This window comes from Coenobita brevimanus, chromosome 59 (assembly GCF_032717465.1).
Source record: "Coenobita brevimanus isolate Jiangsu-jjx chromosome 59, ASM3271746v2, whole genome shotgun sequence".
Classification (NCBI taxonomy): domain Eukaryota; kingdom Metazoa; phylum Arthropoda; class Malacostraca; order Decapoda; family Coenobitidae; genus Coenobita; species Coenobita brevimanus.
In genome coordinates this window covers 21,133,985-21,157,142 of record NC_137012.1, presented here as the reverse complement: position 1 = coordinate 21,157,142, position 23,158 = coordinate 21,133,985, and the positions used below count along the sequence as shown (strand labels likewise).

Genomic DNA, 23,158 nt, shown 5'->3' with positions numbered 1-23,158 from the left:
ACCAGCACACCCCGACTCCACCCCTGCTACCATACACCACAACTGTCGCCACAGTGTATAGTAACTGCCACTACCACAGCAGATATGTAAAATGATACCACTCGATGTTATTCACTTGCTGTTTGATATCCCGTTTCTCGTTTCATAGTGCCGTTGGTGTATCCTTGTCACACTCTATACCCACTGAGTCCGGGGTTGTCTCTTTTCGTTTCATTCCTGCCGTCTCCTGACGATTTTACTCAGCTTCGGATAGACCTTTTTGAAATGAAAGGGTTACATGTACCTCAATAAACCCCTTTCACTACTAGAGGGCTTTCCTAGGCTGAATAAAATCGCCTGGTAGTAGCAAGATTAAACCAAAAGAGAACGTCAGCCGGATTTATAGTGACTAAAAAATCCTCCTGGTTGACCGGATTACTTCCCTGTGTTTCTTATAGATATTTATACACACCCGAGATGTTTATGGTCAATGTATGGTGGTTAATGGATGTTCTGCTCGTTGTTTCCTCTGTACAGAATATTTTAATGGAGTTTAGTCTTCACATGTGCATCTCTCATTATTATTAGTGTTAATAGGTGGATGAATATTCACTTACCCATTTTGAACATGTATACCTAATGTTTTTTCCCTCAAAGATTTAATACTGTTCTGCCCATTTTTTTAGAACAATAATTTTCCATATTTTAACCCCTTCATGCCTATGACGTATTTTGTTCATATATTTTTGCCACTCCCAATCAATTTTTAGCATAGGAGAGACCCTCGTAGTGAAGAGGTTAAAAAAAAGATAATTTAATACTTCCAAGATTAGTATCCTTCCCAAGCTGAATATCTTGTGAAAATAGGAGGAATCGAAAAAAAAAAAATATGGTCATCGGACTGAAGGGGTTAATCTCTCACAACTCTTGCACTGTTATCATCATTAATATCTCAGCCTTCATTTATATCACCACAGTGTAATTACTCAGACTGGCCATATCTCTTATCAGTGTCCTAATTACCACCACAGCCTAATCTTTCGTGAAATATTAATAACAATGATTTTTTCCTCCATTGCCATCATCAATAAACTATGATTTTTTTTTTCATTACAATCATTAACCATTTTTTTCTCTTGTCATTATTAATAAACCATGATTTTTTTTTCTACTGTCACTATTAATAAACCATGATTTTTTTTTTCGTATTGCCATTATTTATTATCATTTATTCTTCATTCCAGCCTCACCACTTCATCCATTCATTGCCAGTAACTATAAATAAGTGTAATTATTTAACCCCTTTATTGCAATGACGTGTTTTATTTTTTTATCAGGCTACACCCAGATGATTTTATTCAGTGATTTTATTTCGCGTAGGCAGTGAAGGGGGTTTTATTCAGCTATTTCATTCAGCTTGGTTATTAAGGGGATTTTATTCGGTGATTTCATTCAGCTGGGTTAGTGAAGGTTTTTTTTTTCAGTGATTTCATTCAGCTCGGTTATTGAAGGTGGTTTTATTCAGTGATTTCATTCAGCTGGGTTATTGAAGGAGGTTTTAATCAGTTATTTCATTCAGCTGAGTTAATGAAGGGGGTTTTATTCAGTGATTTCATTCAGCTCAGGTAGTGAAGGGAGTTAGTGAAGACTATATTTAATCCCCCCTATAGCCCGCAAAGTCTCCCATAAGCTGAATAAAATCGTCTGGAAATAGGCTGTAGACTTCATTCCAGGACCATCACTTTATTCATTACTAATAAATATAAGTAATGTGTTGTACTTTTAGCCCTTTCACAACGATGACGTGCTTTGTAATTTTATTCTCGATACAACTAGATGTATTATACCGCTATGGGGAGAGCTGTTGTATTAAAAAGCTAAATGGAGGTGGTATTAACTCCATGGTTACGATTCTCTCTCTCTCTCTCTCTCTCTCTCTCTCTCTCTCTGTCTCTGTCTCTCTCTCTCTCTGTCTCTGTCTCTCTCTCTCTCTCTCTCTCTCTCTCTCTTTTGAAGAAAACCGTCTGGAGGCAGCAAGAATAAACTTAACTATACCCTCTTTACTCCAGCCTGACCCAAAATTGTCATCTCCACCTTGAATGCCGAGTTGTAGCTTGACATTAACAACATAATATGAAGCTAGTCACGAAGAAGTGCTATGAAAAAGGATACAGGGGCTCAGTATTGTCTCTGCCATTGAGTAACATGAAATAAGCTGCTAAGGGACAAACATCTGGGCCAGGTTAAGGTGAAAGGAGTATAGCATGTGGATCCCTTCACTGCTATGACATTATTTATTTTTATTCTTGCTACCAGAAGACAAGGAAGCTCCCTAACACCTCATCCCTAGCGATTTATTTTTGGCTATGGCTGGTTCATATCCTATTACACGTTGTCTGTGCAGGGTATGGTAGTATTGGAAGGATTTACGTAATAGAAGAGGACAGAAGGGTGTAATAAGCAAAATAAATCGGTTAGGAGGTGTTAGGGAGCGTCCTTAACCGTCGAGAATACAGGTCATAGCCTTCATTAACCCTTTGATATCGAGGTCTGGAGGTAGGAATAATATCGTTGTGAAGTAGCAATAATAATAATAATAATAATAATAATAATAGTGTAGGGTGAAGGGGTAACAGGACGCCATTTTTTGCTGGATAATTTTCAATCGTTTTCGTAACTAAGATAACTATTTTTTTTACAGTATATTCTTGCTATCTCCAGAAGGCTTTATTCAGCTTAACAGAGATCCCTCGTAGTGAAGAGGTTAACGCTCGTATTTTCTAAGGAAGCTCCCTAACACCTCCTTAGCGATTTATTGTTGGGTATGGCCGAGTAGTATCCTTTTGTACGTAAATTATGCTGAGTATGGCGATATTAAATGGCTTTATGTAACACTGAAGAGGCCATTATGGTGTAAAAAACAAAATAAATCGCCTAGGGAAAGGTGTTAGGGAGCTGCCTCAACTGACGAGAATGCTTGCATAAGAATATAACCCCTCCACTCGATAAAATTTCCTGTCAGCTCAAGAAAATCGTCTGACAAGCAATAATGATACAATAAGTACGTCTTCGGCCTAAAGGGGTTAACCTGTTCACCCCGAGGACATTTTTATTTCTCTTGCTCTCTCCAGACGATTTTATTCAGCTGTGGAGAGGCCCTTGGAAGTGGAGGGGTTAGATATAGGCTTCATTCACTCATTCCTTCACTACCAGAGGCCTTCCTTAATCTGAATAAAATCGTCTGACGTAGAGTGAATAAAAAATAAAGTGCGTCCTCGGGCTGACGGGGTTGACTCAGCACCGTCAGGTTAAGTAATTTATTGGTCCGGAAATAAATATATAAATAAATAAATAAATAAAAATGTTCTCCAAATCATTTAACCCCTTCAGTACGAGGTCTCAGATTTTAATATAATCGTCAGGATGTAAAAAAAAAAAAATAAAGTAAAATATAAATCAATAAATACTTTTAAAAAAATATACACGTCATCGTTGTGAAGGGTGAAATGACGATTAGCACGAACCTCTTCAGTACGGGAGGCCCTAACTGAATAATATCGTTTGGAAGAAAATAATAATAATAATAATAATAATAATAATAATAATGATAATAACAATAATTAATAATAAAAGAAGACATTATAATACAGAAAGAATCAACAGCCGTAAAAAGTTATAGCCAGAGGCAAGAGTTTTTTCAGAAAAGGGAGGGAAAAGAAATTATGAGAGACTTTATAATAGATGGTAAAAAAAAAAATCTTCTTTCAGTTTATTTATTATCCTGTTGTTCTTAAGGATATTATTTGTAATATCACTGATTATTATTATTATTATTATTATTATTATTATTACTGCTACTGTTATTAATATTTTTATTACCCTTTCTTCTACTGTGATTTATTATATTATTATATTATTATTATTATTACTAGTGGTAGAATTGGTAGTAGTAGTATGAAGGTGTTTTAGTGGCCACGTTAAAACTCCGGCTCCTATGATTCGCTTAGCTGAAGAAAATCGTGAGAGAGAGAGAGAGAGAGAGAGAGGAGGAGGAGGAATACGATGACTGTGACGAAAAGAATAAATGAATGAATGAGTCAAAAGGTAAGAGGAAGCGTGATTGGCTGGGGAGAAAATTTAAGAAAGCGAGAAGTGGATAATGAGGAATAAAAAAATATGATGAGAGATAGAAGGAAGAGATGTATAGTAGCGGCCGGCATGCAGACGCCTGACGTGAGTGAGTGTCTGTATTATTCACGTGTAAATCATGAAATATTTATGTGAAGATGCACCTGAAAGGGAATTGGACGATTATTATTATTATTATTATTATTATTATAAGAGAATTGCAATCCATTTTTCTTATACTAGTTCTGGTTTTTTCTTTTTATGCTCCAAACCCACTTTTTATATAATTGTGGGAAATAGGGTTATTATTATTGTTATTATTATTATTATTATTGGTATAGTAAGTCAGCGATGGTGAGTATATTGTTTGGTAATATATATTGCGTATTATAATAATTGATTCATTAACGAAGAGCCTGTCATTAGTTATTATTATTATTATTAGTGGTGATGATGATGATAATGATGGTGATTATTACTGTTATTATTATTATTATTATTATTATTATTAATTGCAGAAGTAGTAGTAGTAGTAGTAGTAAAAGTAGTAGTAGTAGTAGTAGTAGTAGTAGTAGTAGTAACAAGTCAGTCGTGGTAAAACTTTCCTGTTTCTCGAGGTGGTTTTCTTCATTACACCCGCACGAGCCCTCCCTCCGACGGGGGAGCATTAAACCTCACCACATACCAAGCCTTAAGTCGTATTGGTACTTCGGGTATTTCGTAACGCCTCATCCTAAGCTATTTATTCAGCTCATCACACTGTAACAATCCTAGTATATGGTATAGATGTAAGCTTCGACGTTATTAGATGGATATGCTTAACGTACAAGGTGAAGTAGGATGTAGATTGGAAAATAAGTTGCTAAGAAAAAGGCACTACGGATTCCTGTGCCAACCATAATACTGTCGGTAGCAATATCTAACAATAGCGGAGTGTAAGGGGGAAACAGCCAGTAGATATAACTCCATCACCCCGAGGACGTTAGCATCATTTTATTCTTGCCGCCACCAGGTGATTTTATTCAGCTTAGGGGGGGAGAGAGAGAGAGAGAGAGAGAGAGAGAGAGAGAGAGAGAGAGATCAGTAAAGGCTATATCTAATTCCTCTAGTTTATGAAGTCTGTCATAAGTCTGACCCAAACCGTCTGTAAATGGGAAAAAAAAAAATGAAGAAAAAAGAAAATGTCTTACTGAAGGCGTTAAAATTAACACCATGATAGCCTAGCACAAAGATTCTAAGTGGGGAGAAGTTCGTAGACGCCAAGTAACCCCCCTTCAAAAAAAAAAAAAAAAAAAAAAAAAAAAAAAAAAAAGTCCCCATCTCATCAATCCCACTGTGTGGGTTGTGTGGGCGCCATCCTCGCTCAAGATGCACCTGTTGATCTCGAGGGCGGGACAGTTGCTGCTGGGATAGGCTTTTTCTTTTTCGGTTTGGGATTCGTCATGTTTACTGCGCTAACCGTTCGTATGTCCGCTATTTTTCATTTATTTATTTTTTAGCCCAGGTATCGTGTCAGTTCACCGTTAACGTATTTTAACCACGGTGTTTTGCTGCAGTTCACCGTAAATGTATTCTTGGCCATGGTGTTGTGTCAAAGCTCACAGTTAAGGAATTATTTGTAAGTCTTAGCATATTTCTGATCCCCATAAAAATACTGCCACCACTAACTTTTCTTGGCCACAACAAAGTATTTCTGGCCACGGATTATGCCACAGCTCCCAGTTAAAGTATTATTGACCACCGTTGGCATACTCTTGGCCACCCCTTACAACTGTTGGTCACTACAAACTTATTTCTGGTTAGGTTGTCCACATCTATTTCGTTCTCTGGCGCCCGCAGACATAGACACATCTGCTACGTCCCTGCGGTTCAATTTTTAGTCCCAGTTTGTTCCTCGTAAAATATTTGCTTTCGTTCAGTTTTTTCCATTTTGTCAGCTGGATTTCAAGCACAGAACGTGAAGGCGTTATTTTTCGGTGGCGAAACATAAATACGACAGTCTTGCCAAGTGTACGAAGCTTACACAGACTTTGCCAAAATTCGACATACAGAGCACGATGCACAATTGACCTTGCCGGGTTTAGAACGTGTATAGTGATCCGATGGTCCAATTCACACCGCTTTATTTTCTGACAGTGGCTGGACACCTAACTTTTAACTTCTGGGTATCACACGACGTTTTATTAAACTTACGGCAGGCTTTTCGATCTGGAAGTGTTATATACAACATTAATTAGCCCATTCATTGCCAAAGGGGTCTCCTAGGCTGATTAAAAATTATAGAGTGGTAACGAGAATATAAAAGACGTTGAAGTGCGAGTATATTTAGCCACGTTGTGTCAGAGTTCGCTGTTAATGCAACGTGGCTTTCATAAGACTGATGGCGAGAACTGCTTTGGCTTCTATGATTGATTTTTTTTTTTTCCCTGTGGCGCTTTATCATCTCCAGACGGTTTTATTCAGTTTTGGAGAGACTTCTAGAACAGGAGGGGTTGGATACTCATAACAGCATCCACTAATCCGTTCATCACCAGAGCTCCCTTCTGAGGTGAACAGGTAACAGAAATAGTGAGAAATACGCAATCTGGCTGAAGATGTTCAAATGTCTGAGATGAATAAGATCGAATTGCTTGTAGTGTTGTATTGTCTCCATGACGTTGTTGACTTTTTATTTAAGCTAAAGAACGTGATTTAATACAGCGTAGAAAGACGTCAAGCGTACTGGTCAACGGGATCCTGTATCTAACCCCTCCAGCAAAGAAAAAAAGAAAAAAGAAAAGAAAAGAAAATCGTCTGGAAGCAACAAGCATAAACCACTAACAGAATCTAGAGTCACCGAATTTTAAGAGCCTTTTAATCCCATCAACCCTAGGACGTAATTTCTATTTTAGTCTTGCTATCTTCCGACTTTTTTTTTTTAAATCTTTGGATAGATTTTTCGATCCTGACGGGGAAGATAAAGCCTTCATACACCCCTTCACGATGGTTTCCTTGGAATGAAAGAGATGAAAAATTAATAAGCTAAAATGTAGTAGAGGTAAGATGAGTTATTTGCATTATTAAGAAGAATGTTTTAAAATGGAGTAGAGATGAATTAGATGTGGGAATCACCTGAACCCCAAAAATCCATGAGCGTTTACATCATTATTGCGATTGCCAGATTTTGTTCACTTGGCTGTAGGCGTTCCAGACAGGAGTTAGATATTGTCCCGTATTCTCGTCGGTTGAGGAAGCTCCCTAACACCTTCTCCTAAGCGAGTTATTTTGTTTATTACACCTCACTGTTCTTCTCCGTGTTACTTAAATCCTTTTAATATCGCCATACTCTGCATAATATAATGTATAAAATAATATTAATCAGCCATATCCAAAAAATAAATGGCTAAGGAAGAGGTGCTAGGGAACCTCCTTAATCGACGAGAATACGGGCCATAGACTTCATTAACTCCCTCAGTATGAAAGGCCTGATTGTGGTAGCAAGAATAAAATGTAAAAACACGTCATTGTACTGAAAGGGATAATGTGAGCAAGTCGAGAGATGGGAGGGGAAAGCGGACAGAAAGTGGGAGGGAAGGAGGGGGGAGATCGGAAGTCAAATATATATCAGTTCAAAAACACGTAATCGTACTGTAAGGGTTACTGTGAGTCGAGAGAAAGAAGGGGAAAGAGGAGAGCGAGGGAGGGAGAGGAAGGGGTCGGACGTAAAATATCAATTCATCCACACATTACTGTGCAAGGTTGCTCTCTGAAGGGAAAAGCAAAAAGAAGAGAGAAAAAAATGAATAGATTTGTGTGTGTGGACGTGGGGCCCTGTCGATGGGGAATGTGTCTGGGTTTGTGTGGCGTGTTTTGTGTTCTGGGTCACGATATTGACATGGTTTTACTCATAGCATGTGTCTGACGCTTTGTGCTCCTTTCATCTTTTTGAATCGCACTAACCTCCTTCGTGACATGGAAAACTAGGAGATAATAATAATAATAATAATAATAATAATAATAATAATAATATACTAGCATTGGCGGTAAAACGTTTATGATTACGTGTTTATTTGTTACACATGCTTATCAAGGAAAATTGTAGAGTTATTGGAAAATTTACATGCAGAATATTTTTTCTTAACTATCATGATTAGTCTTAAATCCTGAAAACGGCAACACACGCCATTGCACATCTGGAATCAGGCCTGAAATTACCCACCCTCATAATAAAGCGAACTAAATTCCCTAATTTAATGTTGGACAGGCGCTTGAAATGTAACGTGTATTTGTATTTATGTTATGTTGAAACTTTGGTGTTGAGAATTGAAATTTTGTTTTGTTAATGTTTGTATTATTTATTTATTTATTTTGTGAATGGTTAGTTTCTTGTGTTAAACCTTGCCTGGGTGCTGCATAAATTGTGTTTCTTTTGTTAACAAGTGGTACCTATGCGTTTCATTTTATATTATGGCATTAACCGTTTTTTTTTTTTTTTTTTTTTTTTTTTTTTTTTTTTTGTCATAATTCATGGCGTTATAAGATAGCCTTTACAGAGTTTTCTTCATTTACTAGCAAGGAAGGAATGACAGTAATGATTTACTTATTATTATTCCAGTAGTTTCACATCATGGTGTCACTCATGCATAAGGGCATTGTCATAATCATTTAATGACGATAGGATCATCATCATTCCATACAAACTAATCACTGTATCATATGTAGTGACACAGTAATTCATTGCTACTCCTTGCTGACCTGACTAAACTTGCGTCTGTGTCTGCCTGCCCCGTCTTTCCGTCCAACAGAAGACATCTATCACCAAGAAGACCCCCGCACCATCCGACAATAGCATCCCACACAACATGAACAAGAGGGACATCATTCGCGCCACCGACTTCAACTACCTTATGGTGCTTGGCAAGGGCTCATTCGGCAAGGTGCTTCTGGCAGAGCGCAAGGTGAGCTGACTCTTGTTCGTTATTGTTTCTCAACCTAGCTAAAGAGTATTGCACACTTAGGGCACGTCCATCATTTTCCTCCCTGATACTTTATATATCAAAGAATCATGTATGGGCAGAGAAACATAATGACCCGCTCAGTTTAAGATTATTAGCCATCAGAGGAAAATAAGTATACTGTACAGTAATATATGTAACATCAGGCAGACTCATGTCCCCGACTGTAGGCTACAATAATATGTAAACTGGAAATTTAAGCGTAATATATTGTTATTATACAGTAGATGTGTGAGGTTGGCACACTGTGGTAAGTTACCCACAACAAAATTGACAAAGTTACTATTTTTTTTTATTTATTATTTTATTTTACAGTATATGCAACAATACTTGGTTCTGTTGGTGCAGACACAGATAATATTGTTGATCCACTTGAGTTGAAGTTACGAAACTCTCACAATATTCAGAGACATTTGTTGGCCACCAGAAATAGCAGTACTGAATATTTTCATGTCACGGTACACTGGTGCGACAAAATACTGAATTGGCGGCCGTTTAACGAATCGACACTTTTTCAGTTGGAAAATATTATCATTTATATGACCACATACGTTCATACGCACCTGTTAATCGGAAATTCGGTCAGAATTTTGTGTTTCATTTAGCTGTTGATGAAAAAAAATCAGGATTTAGAGCGTAAACACGCTAAAATTAGCGGAATTGTTTCACCTTCAGCTCACCACCTTGCCTTGATAGACTTCATTTTGCATAAATATTGATTTTAAATGAAAATGAATGTATTCGCAGGCATATTTTAACACATTAATCAATATGTTGGTTATTATCCGTACTTATTATCCAATATAAAATTTTTAGGATATCCGGCGGGAAGTTTGGGCTATATTTAGTGCAGTAGTGCGATCTCTGGGCTATTTTTTGGTGTTGAATAAATTCTGTTATTTAACTAAATGATTCTCTTTGCATTGTTTAGAGAGTGCATGTTACAAAAGCTACTTAGAGCAGGTAATTAGAGCACATTTAGTGATGGTGGTGAGACTGGTAGAGGAGAAACTCAAAATTTATCCATTGGAGACTCCAGAGACTTGTCTCACGACACCTCACACCTCACATCCCCCCCCTCTCTGTCTCTCTCTCAAGGATTTTATCTCATACGTGCAACCTCTTACAATTAAAGATATATATATATATATGGAGCATCTGTGGTACAGTGGTAAAGTGTGCATGTTCGTACACTGAAGGATGAGGGTTCGCGCCCTGCCAGGATAATAAACTTTGGGAGCATTCTTCAGGCCACGTACTGCATTGGCGGACACAAGGGGTGCTGTGGTTGAACCAGTGTCACATACTATAAAGTATGCTTGGACCCAGTCGGCTTGTGCGGGCCGATTACACTTGGTTCACAGACTACACACACATCCAAAGCCACTCCAACACTACAATTACACTTACAAGCACTTCTCACCCTACATGCAGTGCTCGTCAGAAGTATCGAGCGCCTGTGGCAGGGCGCGCAATACTTATGGCCAAAAAAGAATCACCCGTTTTTGGTACAAAAAATTGAGCCAGATGTTTGGGGTGCTAGCATGACGTCACGGGAGCCTGAGGCCCTACTGCACGCTGGTTGGTTCCCGCCTCAATTGCCTATGAGCTGCGTGAGAGAGAGGAACTCTGCTGCATCTCCCTCTCTTGTTGTGCCATTTTTTTACCGAGTGTCCCGCAGTGTTTTGGCTTTCGCCACTTTGTTATGGCACCTACTCGTGAACTATCAAGTGAAATCATATCCCAGATCATTGCTCTAAAGGAGGCAGGCCACCAAACGAAGGAATTTAGTGAATTGGTTGGTGTGGCTCGATCGACAGTGCGTAGGTGGTGCACCCGTTTTCGAGTGGAAAACAGTGGTGACGTTCCCACAAAGAAACCGCGGTCTGGTAGGCCCAGGAAAACTTTCCCGAGGTCTGTTAATGTTTTAAAACGTGCAGTGGAGTCTAATCCTCGTGTGAGTGCAAGGAAAATAAAGGAGAGCAACCCGGAAGTGTTTGGTGAGGTTTCTGTGCGCACAGTGTCTGGAAGAGTCCATGAACTTGGTTACACAAGTCACAGGCCTGTGAGAAAGCCTCTTCTTACACGTTACCAGCGACTTCGTGGGCTTGCCTTTGCTAACAAATGCCTTAACTGGGGTGAGGAGCAATGGTTATCAGTGTTGTGGTCTGATGAGGCAACGTTTAGTGTTACCTGTAAACGAGGAGCATGGGTTTACCGGCGCAAAGGTAGTGACCCGCTTCACCCCCGTTACGTGGAAAGCACTGTTAAAACACCCTGATTCACTCATGGTATGGGCTTGTTTTTCTGGTAAAGGTTTGGGGAAGCTTGTTGTGCTTCCCAAGAACTGCAGAGTGAATCAGGATGTTTATCTGGAGCTTCTTTGTGATCATTTACCAGAGTCCTTCGAGCTCACAGGTGCACAAGTGTTTCAGCAGGATGGTGCACCTGCTCATAAGGCCAAATCGGTCATGAATTGGCTTCATGACTGCAAGGTATCATTCATGAAAGACTGGCCAGGCAATAGCCCAGACCTCAGCCCGATAGAAAACCTCAGGTACCTCGTAAAGAAGAATCTCCAAGGGAAGGACGTGAGCTCTCTGCCTAAGCTGGAACCCGCCATTCGTAACTCCTGGGAGAAAATACCCCTCCAGCACCTCAGGAGCCTCGCCCTTTCACTTCCAAGACGTCTCAGGTCCGTGAAGAAGCATAAAGGATACCCTAGGAAGCACTAAAGGTACCGGTAAATAAAATGCATTATTTATATGTTTTTTCAATGTTGAAGGTTTGTTTCGTAGGAAGGACGCAGGGCGCTCGATACTTTTGACGAGAACTGTACAACCTCTACTAGACAGCCTAAGCCACTTGGTAGAGATACATTGGCTGTATCGTCCCCATTTCGGTAGGGATAGGCCAGTCCTGCTGTGGACACTCAAACAGCTGATGAGATATATATATATATACATACATATACAGTATATACAGTAGAGAGAGAGAGAAAGAGAGATTCATACATATCTCCATCATCGTCAGTCATTACAAGTCCACTGCTGAACAAAGGCCTCCCCCAACCTTCTCCACGAATTCTTTGACTGAGCCAATCTTTGCCACATTTTCCCTGCAAATTTCTCTATCTCATCCCTCCACCTCCTGTCTGGCCTTTTTCTGTTACGTTTACAATCTCTTGGTGTCCAGTCAGTCAACCTCTTGCTCCATCAATTATCCCTTATTCTTGCTACATGGCCTGCCCACCTCCATTTCTATTTTTTTATAACTTCTATAATATCATTGACTTTAGTCTGCTCACCCAAGTTGATCTTTTCCTGTCTCCTAAAGATATTCCCAACATTGACCTTTCCATTGCTCTCTGAGAACGAATTAATTTATTTTCCATCGATTTTGTCAGTTTCCGGGTCTCACAGCCATACATAATGACTGGAAAAATACATTCGTTATATACTATTCGTTTCATACAAACTGGCAAGCTACTTTTCATAATGCCTCTATGTTTCCCGAAAGCTTTCCATCCATTTGTAATGCGTCTTCTTATTTCGCTATCATGATCTTTCGTTAATTTTAGTATTTGTCTCAGATAATTGTACTCCTTGACTTCTTCAAGAATTTCTCCACTTATTCTGATGATGCTCTTTGGTGTTTGAGGATTAAACATTAGTTTTACTCCGGTTCATCTTTAGCCCTACTTTCAGACTTTCTCTGTTCAGGTCATTTAATATTTCATGCAGTGTCTCTGCTCTTTCTGAGATTAGGACAGTGCCATCTGCAAATCTTAAATGGTTTAGCTTTTCTCCATTAATGTTCACTCCTTTGTTTTCCCAGTCTAGCTTTCTGAAAATACTTTTTAGACGTGCTGTAAATAACTTTGGTGAAATTGTATCTCCCTGATGCACGCCCTTCTCAATCTTAATTTTCTCTGAGTCTTTATGTAATTTAACTGTAGCAGTTCCCTCTATATATATGTTTTTGAGCAGTTTTACAATGTTCTCATTCACCCCTTGTTCTCACAAAGAATTTGTAATTGCTATGTGCTCCACTGAATCAAAAGCCTTTTCTTAATCAACAAAACCTAAGCACAGTGGTTTATTATATTCTGTAGTTTTCTCAATTAGCTGATTCATTGTGTGTAGATGATCAGTAGTCGAGTACCTGCTTCAAAATCCTGCCTGTTCACGAGGTTGGTTTTCCTCCAGATTTGTAGCTATTCTCTTTGTTTGTAAGGACTTTAGTGAAGAGTTTGTATATGATTGATAGCAAGCTAATGGGTCGATTGTTACTAAGGTCTTTTGAGTCACCTTTTTTATAAAGTAGAATAACTATTGCATTACACCATGTTTTGGGAATTTTCTTCTGTTTTATACATTGGGTAAATAAGTGAGCAAGCCTATTTTGTACTGCTGCTCGTGCATCCAACAGTAAATCTGCTGCTTTTCCATCTTCTCCCGGAGCCTTCCCTCTTTTCATATTTTTAAGAGAAATGATTACTTCGTCTGGTGTTAACTCAAGTACAGTAATCCCTCCACTTTCCGATGTAAAAGAGCCAAAAGCATGTCCAGAAAGTGGTCCCGTTCGGAAAGTGGACCCCAGCCTCCTGGACTTGTGCTTATGGACCCTAACCTACCCTCACTCGGAAAAACACCTATACAACTCCTTACCGGACATGCATAGCATCTATTTAAGACCCAAATCACACCAGTAAGGGACGTAAAAGACTGAAATATATGCAAAAGAACCAGAGAATGAGGTTTTAGAGGTGAGTTTATACAATATTAAACATTCTGGGTACTTACAACAAGTCCCTGGTTCCTGGACTGGTACTTGAGGACGCTAACCCAACCTAACTTTGAAAGCCACCTAAATAACTCCCTACCGGACATGCATAGCACATTTAAACCTATTTAAGACCGTCTTCACACCAGTAATGGACATAAAGCATGAAATAAATGAAATGGATCCAAAGAATGGGGAATTAGAAGTGTCTGTACCTCAGCCAGGGTACTTACAGCTGCCTTCTCTGGCTTTGGCAGTGGTGAAAATGCTCTTGAAGCATGTATGGTAATCCAGTGTTGTGCAGCACTTACAGTAATTCTTTGCACTGTGAGTTATAATTGTTTAACACTGCAAATTGTTAATTGCGCCACATCAGTTTCAACCGCCAGTGTGAACTCCACAGCTAATCCTTTGCACTCTAAATTGTAATTTCTTAACACTGCACAACACTGTAAATTCCCGTGTGGTCTAGTGGCGAGGTATTGCAGTTTATTCATTGTTTATTCGCAAAAAACGAGCACATGTGGCTTCCATTACGATAAGCATCTGCTCTCATTCGGAGTTAGGCTGTAACTGTTGATGGTGGGGTAATAAGAGTTGCCAGATCGCAATGGCCACATTACCAAACTCCTCAATTTTCATTACCAAATTTAACTTTTCATTACCAAATTCGTAAAGCTAGCATTTATTCTTCACTAATTATATGTACAAGTGGAAATTCATGTAATCACTCTTCTCATAATTAACAGCATGTTGATTATTTTCACGCTATATAGGCTAGCAGATTAATCAGAGAGCAAACAACCCACCATCTCCATCCAGTGTATCCTCACACATGTGAAAAATCCGTTTGGTATTGGATTATTCTGATTCATTACCAAATGAATTTTTCATTACCAAATTGGCCCACATTTGGTCATGAAAAATACCAATTGGCAACCCTGACAGGGGAGGGGGAAGGGGGGAGGAAGGAAGGGGTGAGGGTCTATGGTGTAACAGCTGTTCGGCGCCGCACAGCAATTTCAAATTACGGGTGGGGAAAAAATTCGGATTTTGGGGGGAATTTTTTTTCCTTTTTTGGCCATTTTTGGGTTCCGAAGGTCCAGGTCCACAATGTCCGGTAAGCAGGGTGTCCGGAAAGTGGGCATCCGGAAAGTACAGGGATTACTGTATTTCACTTGTGTCAACAGAAAAATTAGCTATTGGTACTACTGTCTTTGATGCAAACAGTTCTTTGTAAAATTTTTCAACTCTCTTCAACATCTTATCTATGCATTTAATGGCTTCACCGTTTTTTGTCTTTTAGTGATGTAATATGTTGCTTTCCGAGTGCCATTTTACTTCTGACCTGTTTCAGACTTTTTCCCTATTTGATGGTTTCTTTGGTTTGATCCATGTTTATTTTCTTTTTTCTTCTCTTTGTCTTTTGTTGATAAGCTTATTTAATTGCGCTCATTCTATTTCATCATTTTTTTTTTTTTTTTACTTTCATTTCCTTTCTTTTTTTCTTTAGCTCGTGTCTTTTCTGAATACTTCTTGGCTTTGGTTGTTTTAGGTTTTCCTACTACCTCCGCTGATTCTTTTAGCACTTTTGTTAGTCTGTCATTCAGCTCATCAGTGTCACATTCAGCATTACTGAGAGCCTGAAATCTGTTCCTTAGTTCCAACTGGAAGGCTGCTTTGTTTTCGTTGACTTTTATTGGGCATAACTTCTTATTGCTTTTCTTTCTTTTACAGGTGGCTTTACATTGAGTGACAAGCCAAATGGTTTCCTGTAAGCTGAGAAACCATTTACAATGCTGGGTGGTAACCATATAACCAAACCATACTTGATGTCAGGAAGTGGGTTGGTGGAGGGTTAGTGCCCCTCCCCGTAAAACAAATAACTCAAAGTCAAATGGCCACCCCTTGTGGGATTATGGCATCTGGCAGTAGATAGATAGATAGATCTTTTTTTCTTTAATCATCTTCTTTAACTTTTGAAATCGAATCTTGTTGTGCAACCCACCATTCTTTGGTCACATCCAGTATTTACTTTGTTGATAACTGTGACATTTGTGATTGTGTTATTCTTATTTGCAATAATGAAGTCTATTTCATTCTTTGTTTCTCCATTTGGGCTTCTCCAGGTCCACTTTCTCCCTGTTCCTTGTGAAAGAATGTGTCCATTATTCTCATGTTAAACATTTCTGCAAAGTTAACCAGCATTTCTCCTCTTTCGTTCCTTTCTCCCACTCCAAATTTTCCCATGCATGCTTCTCCATTTTTGATTTTCCAACTTTCGCATTGAAGTCTCCCGTGAGTATAATATAGGTGGTCTTTTCCTCTTCCATAATCTGAGAGATGTCATCATAGAATGTTTCAATTTCTTCATCTGAACTCATAGAAGTTGGTGCATATACTTGTATTACTTTCAAGGTATATATATTTTTTGCACAATCTGATTACAACCACTGCTGCTCTGTCTGATACACTGCTGAATTTAACAATGTTGTATGCAAGATTTCTGTTAATTAGGAATCCTACACCACTAACACTTTCATTTTCCCTTCCTCTGTAGTAAAGTAGGTGGCCACTGTGATTGAGCTGAAATACTTTTTCTTCTTTTCTGTGGGTCTCATTCAAACTTGCAATATCCCAACTAATGTTTTCCATTTCAGCCATTAAGTTATCAAGTTTGTAATCTTCAGCGAGGTTTCTTACATTGTATGCATAGATCTTCATGGATTTAAGAGTGTTTGATATCCCAGTCTCTAACTTGTCAACACAGTGCTTACTCACTTTCAGTGGCACACTGCCTGTAAGCACAGGAGACAGTGTGGTTGGACCTTTAGTAGACAATGATCCAACAGGAATGCCCGTCAAATACTTTGCAATACAACCCATGTTTGGTTGGGAGGATTGTGGCAAATAATCTCATCTCCCTGCCACATAGTTTCTGGTGAGATGTAATGTTTTCTGCCACCATATTCATTATATTCGATGGAGCCCTATATATCTATAGGGGGTCCCATGGTCCGCGCCATCTAAGATGGTACCTTGTATATCTACAAGGCCTTCTCCTATCCGCCACCTAGGGATGCGTCAGGTAGCAGTGGGATCCTGCCCCTGGACATACACACACACAAACACATATATATATATATATATATATACACACACACACACACACACACACACACACACATACATATACATACAGTAATCCCTCCACTATCCGACGTAATAGAGCGAAAGGCATGTCTGGAAAGTGGTCCTGTCTGGATAGTGGGCACCAGCCTCCTGGACTTGTACTTATGGACCCTAACTCAGAAAAACACCTATACAACTCCCTCTGGACATGCATAGCACCTATTTAAGACCCAAATCACACCAATAAGGGACATAAAAGACTGAAACAAATGCAAAAGTACAGAGGAAGGGAGGCGTTTTGTCTGCAGCCACCCTTTGCGGGATTAGGGCGTCGGGCTATAGATAGATAGATAGACCTTAAAATTCGGTTTTAGAGGTGAGATTATACAATATTAAACATTCTTGGTACTTAACAAGTCCCTGGCTCCTGGACTGGTACTTATGGACCCTAACTCAGAGAAATACATCCCTACTGCACATGCATATTACCTAATACCCTATTCACACCAATAAGGGATATAAAAGAGTGAAATGAGGTGTTAGAGGTAGTTACAGTATGGAAAATACAGTACAGTACAATATCAAACATTCTGGGTACATACAGCAAGTCCATGGCCATCTCGATGAATAACTGCCTCCTCTCAGACTCTGACAGTAAGAAGGATTTCCTGAAGCACTTGCAGTACACTGTTCATGAAGTCTTGCACTTAACTTAGTCATTCGCACTCAGAATTCCATTCTCTTCACACTGCGCACTCTTGTCTTACTTATGCTCCATTGTAACTTTATGAAATGTGTTGCACTCTGCACTTAAAGTCTTTGCACTCATAAATCCATTTTCTAAACATAACACACTCTAGTTAATTTTAGCTACATTGAAAGGCTATTGAATCAGTCTCTTTTCACTCAGAATTCTAATTTCTTAAAAATATGCACTGTTTTTCTTTCACTGCACAACACTAAATTCCCGTGTGGTCTAGTGGAGAAGTTCTTGCTGTTTAATCACTGTCAGAGTCTGAGAGTAGCACATGGAGGTGACTTAGAGGTGCGTCGCTGGGTCGTGGTGATGGCGTACCCACTGCAGACGACTCTGAAGATAGGCGCAAACTCACGTTGAGCGGTGACTCCACCGTGGCTGATGTGCTGGGCTGTGGCTCGGAGCATGAGGGCCTGTCTTGGGGAGGCAACGGAGTGGAGCCAGGGCTGGGCACAGTGGGGGTCACGGGCCTGAAAAGGCTGTCAATCGTTGATTGACACAAGGAACAATGATTCTGACAATTAATGATACGCTGCCTGAAAGCACGCACTTCCTCCACAAGTCCCAAGGGCCCCATCTCCCTGTCGCAGTCCAGGTGTTCCAGGTAGTCCAGAACGAACTCTAGGTGTTCCCGGAGTGCGCTTAGCTTGGGGATGGCTGGAGTAGTGTCATGCTGAGAGGAGTCCGCATCATCATCGCCATCCTCGTCGGAATCTTCAAACTGGGTACTGACACCTGCAACTGAAGATGCGATCTCGATATCAGACAGGGTCTGATACCCAGGATCGCCCTCGTCAGAATCCAACCACTCACGCACTTCGTCCACATCAACATCGTCCCCATGTGCACGTAGACGTGCATGGAAGTCATCCACGTTGAAACCTAGGATATCGTGCTCCACATCCGTTCCGAGAAGCAGACGAGACCAACCATTTTCTAGTCTTGACAGGGACTTCCTTCCATGCACTGGCCCAGTTGTAAATGGCAGACTTGATGTTGTAGCGGGGAAGGTTTTCCAAAGTCCGCTGGCCTCGCTTGTCCCGTCCCTCCCTGCGCTCGTCCTCGTCCTTGAGAACAACCATCACCTCGTCCAGGAACTTCCATCGGTAGAGCCGCTTCGTTGCCAAGATCACTCCTTGGTCCATTGGTTGGATGAGAGCAATAGTATTAGGTGGCAGAAACATGCACCTAATGCGGCCATTCTCAGCCACCAAGTCCTTGTCGCACGGGTGGGCAGGTGCATTGTCGAGGAGAAGGAGGGCCTTTACCTGGTCGCGTGAGATTCCCAGTTTCTCCGTCTGGTAATGTATGTCTTCCTTGACGAAATGGCGGTGGAACCAGTCTTTGAAGATGTGGGCTGTGAACTATGCCTTCAAGGAATGGTACCAAACGACAGGAAGGACATCCATTACCCCACGAAGACACCGAGGTTGCTTTGCACAGCCAACAATAACGGGCTTAAGCCGGTGCATGCCGTTAGCATTAGCACAACACAAAGCAGATATCCTTTGCTTGGAGAGCTTGCAGCCAGGTACACACTTCTCCGTCTCCTCGGCTAGAGTGTTCATAGGCAAAGAGCGATAGAATAAACCAGTTTCGTCAGTGTTGTAGACTTGACCGAGAGTGAGGCCCTCCATGTCGATCAAGCCCTTCACCTTGTGCCGAAACTCCTCTACTCCATCCTCGTTAGCGTCCAAAGCTTCGCCATGAGACTTACAGTTGGTAAGGCCATGTCGTAACTTGAACGCAAAGAGCCAACCCTCGGATGCCTTGAAGTCTAGGACGTCGTGAAGCCTTGCGAACTTCACAGCAGCAGCCTTCAGCTTCGTGCCATGCACCATCATACCAGGAGCACGTTGCTGTCGATACCAAATCAACATGGAGCGGTCGACTTCAGCAAACTTGGGAGTAAACATCATCTTCCTCTCCACGTTGCATTTGCTTTTTGACGAGAAGTCAGCCATGTACAGCATGAGTTTGTCTCAGGATCTCTTGATATCAAACAAAGTAGATCGGGCCATGTTGAACTCACGAAGGATGCGTGATGAAGACCATCCCGCATCCACTTTCTCCAATATCTCCCTCTTCTTCTCCAGAGTCAAAACTACTCTCTTCCTCTTCTCAGGTGGTGGGGCCATCATCACACACACGAAGAAGAGGCACGAGAGCATCAGGAGAGCCTGCAGCAGGTATGGCACCACCACAAAAGTGAGCACGGGGCATCCATGACAACAAGCGTGCTCTCACGACAAGAGATGGGCGGTAAGTGGGGAAGATGCAGGGGCGCTCTAGGTGACATCGGAGGAATGATGCACCAAAACAAAGCTGTCCGGCGCCGCGCACGCCAAGTTCAAATTACGGGCGGGAAAAAGTCAGATTTTTTTTGAATTTTTTGCGGTTTTTGGACCATTTTGGGAATACTGGATCCCGGGATGATAATGTCCGGTAAGTGGGGATGTCCGGAAAGTTGGCGTCCGGATAGTATGGGGATTACTGTATATATATATATATATATATATATATATATATAAAGTACTCTCTCCAATATCCGATGTAATACAGCCAAAGTCATGTCCGGGAAGCGGGATTGTCCGGATACTGGGACCCTGCCTCCTGGACTGGTACTGTCGTCAGCATAAATTTGCTGCAAGTCCACCCGTGAGATGTGAGTCCTTTTGTCTGGCAACAGTGTAAGGGGACTAGTTGCCACATGGACTTTTATATGTTTTAAAGATGTGTTTTTAGGAAGTGGTACTAGAGAATGCCTAGAGTACAGTATTCTGTATACCGTATTTGATTAGTATAAAAAAATGCAAGAACTGACAGAAGAATGTTATGGAACGATGTATGAGCGAAATATTCTGGTATTTCTTGTTATAACGGTGTCTAAGCTCCTTTCCCTGATGTGGGAGCAAAATATTCTGGTATTTCTTTTTATAACAGTGTCAGAGGTTCCTTACCTTCTCTCCTCCTTACTCCTCCTGATGTTCCCCCCACCCTCCCTCTCCCTCCTACCCCCCACCCACATTCATGTCTCTCCACTTTCTCCTCTCCCCACCCTCTCTACCTTCATTCATTTATCCACGGCACTAACCTGACTTTGTGCATCGCAATTCTCTTGACTGTTTACTAAACCCAGCCTGTCCTGTTCTCAATTCCTCACAATACTTTAATAAAACTAACTGTATCCAAAGCTAATTATCAATATTCATTCCTGTTTGAGTCCCATTCACACCCTCCCCGTCTCCTTCCCACTCCATTCATTTCAGTTGTCATTCTTTTCTCCACCCCTTGTCACTACCAGCAGCCGCTAGATACAGAAACGTTTGAGGTCTCGTTCTTGTGATGTATTGCTTTTTTTTTCTTTTTTTTTTTTTTTTTTTTGCTAAGCCTTGCAGTCAGTGGCTATTATTTCAGTAGGCATAGTTAAACAAACATTCATACCCATTCCTCCTACTTTTCTCTCTTTCTTTCCAGGGAAAATGTTCCCATTTTCCTCATATTGTTCACTGAATCATGAAGCAGTATCAGAACCAATAATGTTTTGAATTGCTGCATCATGTTTGGAGGAGAGATTAGGAGAAAAGACTGTGGCATGGCAAGAAGCTCACGAATATGGAGGAGCAAACAAGTTACAGGAATAGACATGAAATAGAGAAGAGTGCAGTTCATTACGTAAGTTAGCGCCGTGAATAAAATAAGGTAGACAGGGTGCGGAGGGAGGGGAGTGGAAATGAGAGAGAGCAGGGGAGGGGGGAGGTGAGGTGAGTGGTAGTGTGGGGAGGGACATGGAATGGGTACGCGGGAGAGAGCAGAAGTTTCATCATTCCACAACATTCTTCAGTCATCTTTTGCACATTTTTATGCAAATCAGATATAAAGACTGTTGCACTCTGGGCAGTTTATAGTACTAATTCCTTCAAATATGTCTTTAAAGCATATAAAAGCCTATGTGGCAACTTTTTTTTTTTATGCAAGAAAGAAGGAACCTAAGGCCAGGAGCCTGCAAACCCTTCCTTCCAAGAAAAAAAAACAAAAACTGTACAAAGAGAGCCAAATTCAATATCCATTCATTTTGAGATGCCTGGACACATTGCGTTTTAAAGACTGGAGATCATAGGAAGTAGGAAATACAGACAGAGGAAGACAGTTCCAGAGTTGACCTGTTGCATAAATGAAGGACTGGGAGTAACGGTTAACTCTTACATTTGAGAGTTGGACAGAAAAGTTCCCATACACTGTGCCAGTCAAAACGACCCACTTCACACGAGCAGGCATGCAGCGAATTTGTGCTGACAACTGTACTCATGGACCCTAACCCAGCCTAATTCAGAAAACCACCTACATAATTCCCTACTGGACATGCACAGCACCTATTTAAGACCATATTCACACAAGTAAGGGACAGAAAGCATGAAATAAATGAAACGGAACCAGAGAATTAGGAATTAGAAGTGAGTGTGGAAAATATTTTTCAGTGTACAGGGTACTTACAACACATCTGTGGCCATTACGAAGATTAACCCGCCTCCTCTAAGGCTCTGGCAGTGATGAAAATGCGCTTGAAGCACGTACAGTAATCCAGTGCTGTGCTGTACTTAATTCTTTGCACTGTGAATTATAATTGTTTAACACTGCACATCTGTTCTTACTTGCACCACGCCAGTTGCAACTGCCAGTTTGCACTCTCCACTTAATTCTTGTGGACTCTGAATTCTAATTTCTTAACACTGCACAACACTGTGAATTCCCATGTGGTTTAGTGGCAAGGTATTTCAGTTTATTCACTGTTTATTCACAAAAACGAGCACATGCTGCATCCATTGCGATGAGCGCCAAGTCACGATGTTAGTTAGTTGGTAACTGGGGAGGGGAGGAAGCAAGGGGCCGTGCGTAAACACAGCTGTTCGGTGCCACATGCCAAGTTCAAATTACAGGTGAAAAAAATGTTAGATTTTTTTGGCTTTTTTACGTTTTTTGGCCATTTTGGGGTTCCAAAGGCCCGGGCCCAAAATGTCCAGGCATTGGGGTGTCCGGTTACTGGGCATCCGCATATTAATCTATATACTGATATATATATATGTATATATATATATATATATATATATATATAATTTTTAAAAAAACTCACTATTTTATCTTGCTTATGGATTTTGACATCCAGTGAACAAAGGTTAACACTACTGAAGATTACGTCCGTGCTAATGAAATGTACGCACAAGTTGAAAATGATTAAGTCAACTCTGATTTAAATTTGAATGCTCTACATGTGAACTACTACAGCATATTTTCCGTAGTTTAATGACAAAATTACAAAGTGATTTGTATGCTTTTGTCTGTACTACCTTCAGGATCAATATCACTATCTAGTATTACAGCTTTG

The 23,158-nt window shown here is 40.5% G+C and overlaps 1 protein-coding gene across 1 annotated transcript in view; it reads left to right on the top strand.

The window, feature by feature from the left end:
* Positions 1 to 23,158, top strand: part of LOC145402863 (protein kinase C, brain isozyme-like) — an 805,215-nt gene that overhangs the window by 626,697 nt on the left and 155,360 nt on the right. Inside the window, exon 8 of the mRNA XM_080274771.1 lies at positions 8,892 to 9,044. Within this exon, the coding sequence (XP_080130897.1) occupies positions 8,892 to 9,044 (153 nt within the window). The remainder of the gene's footprint in view (positions 1 to 8,891; positions 9,045 to 23,158) is intronic.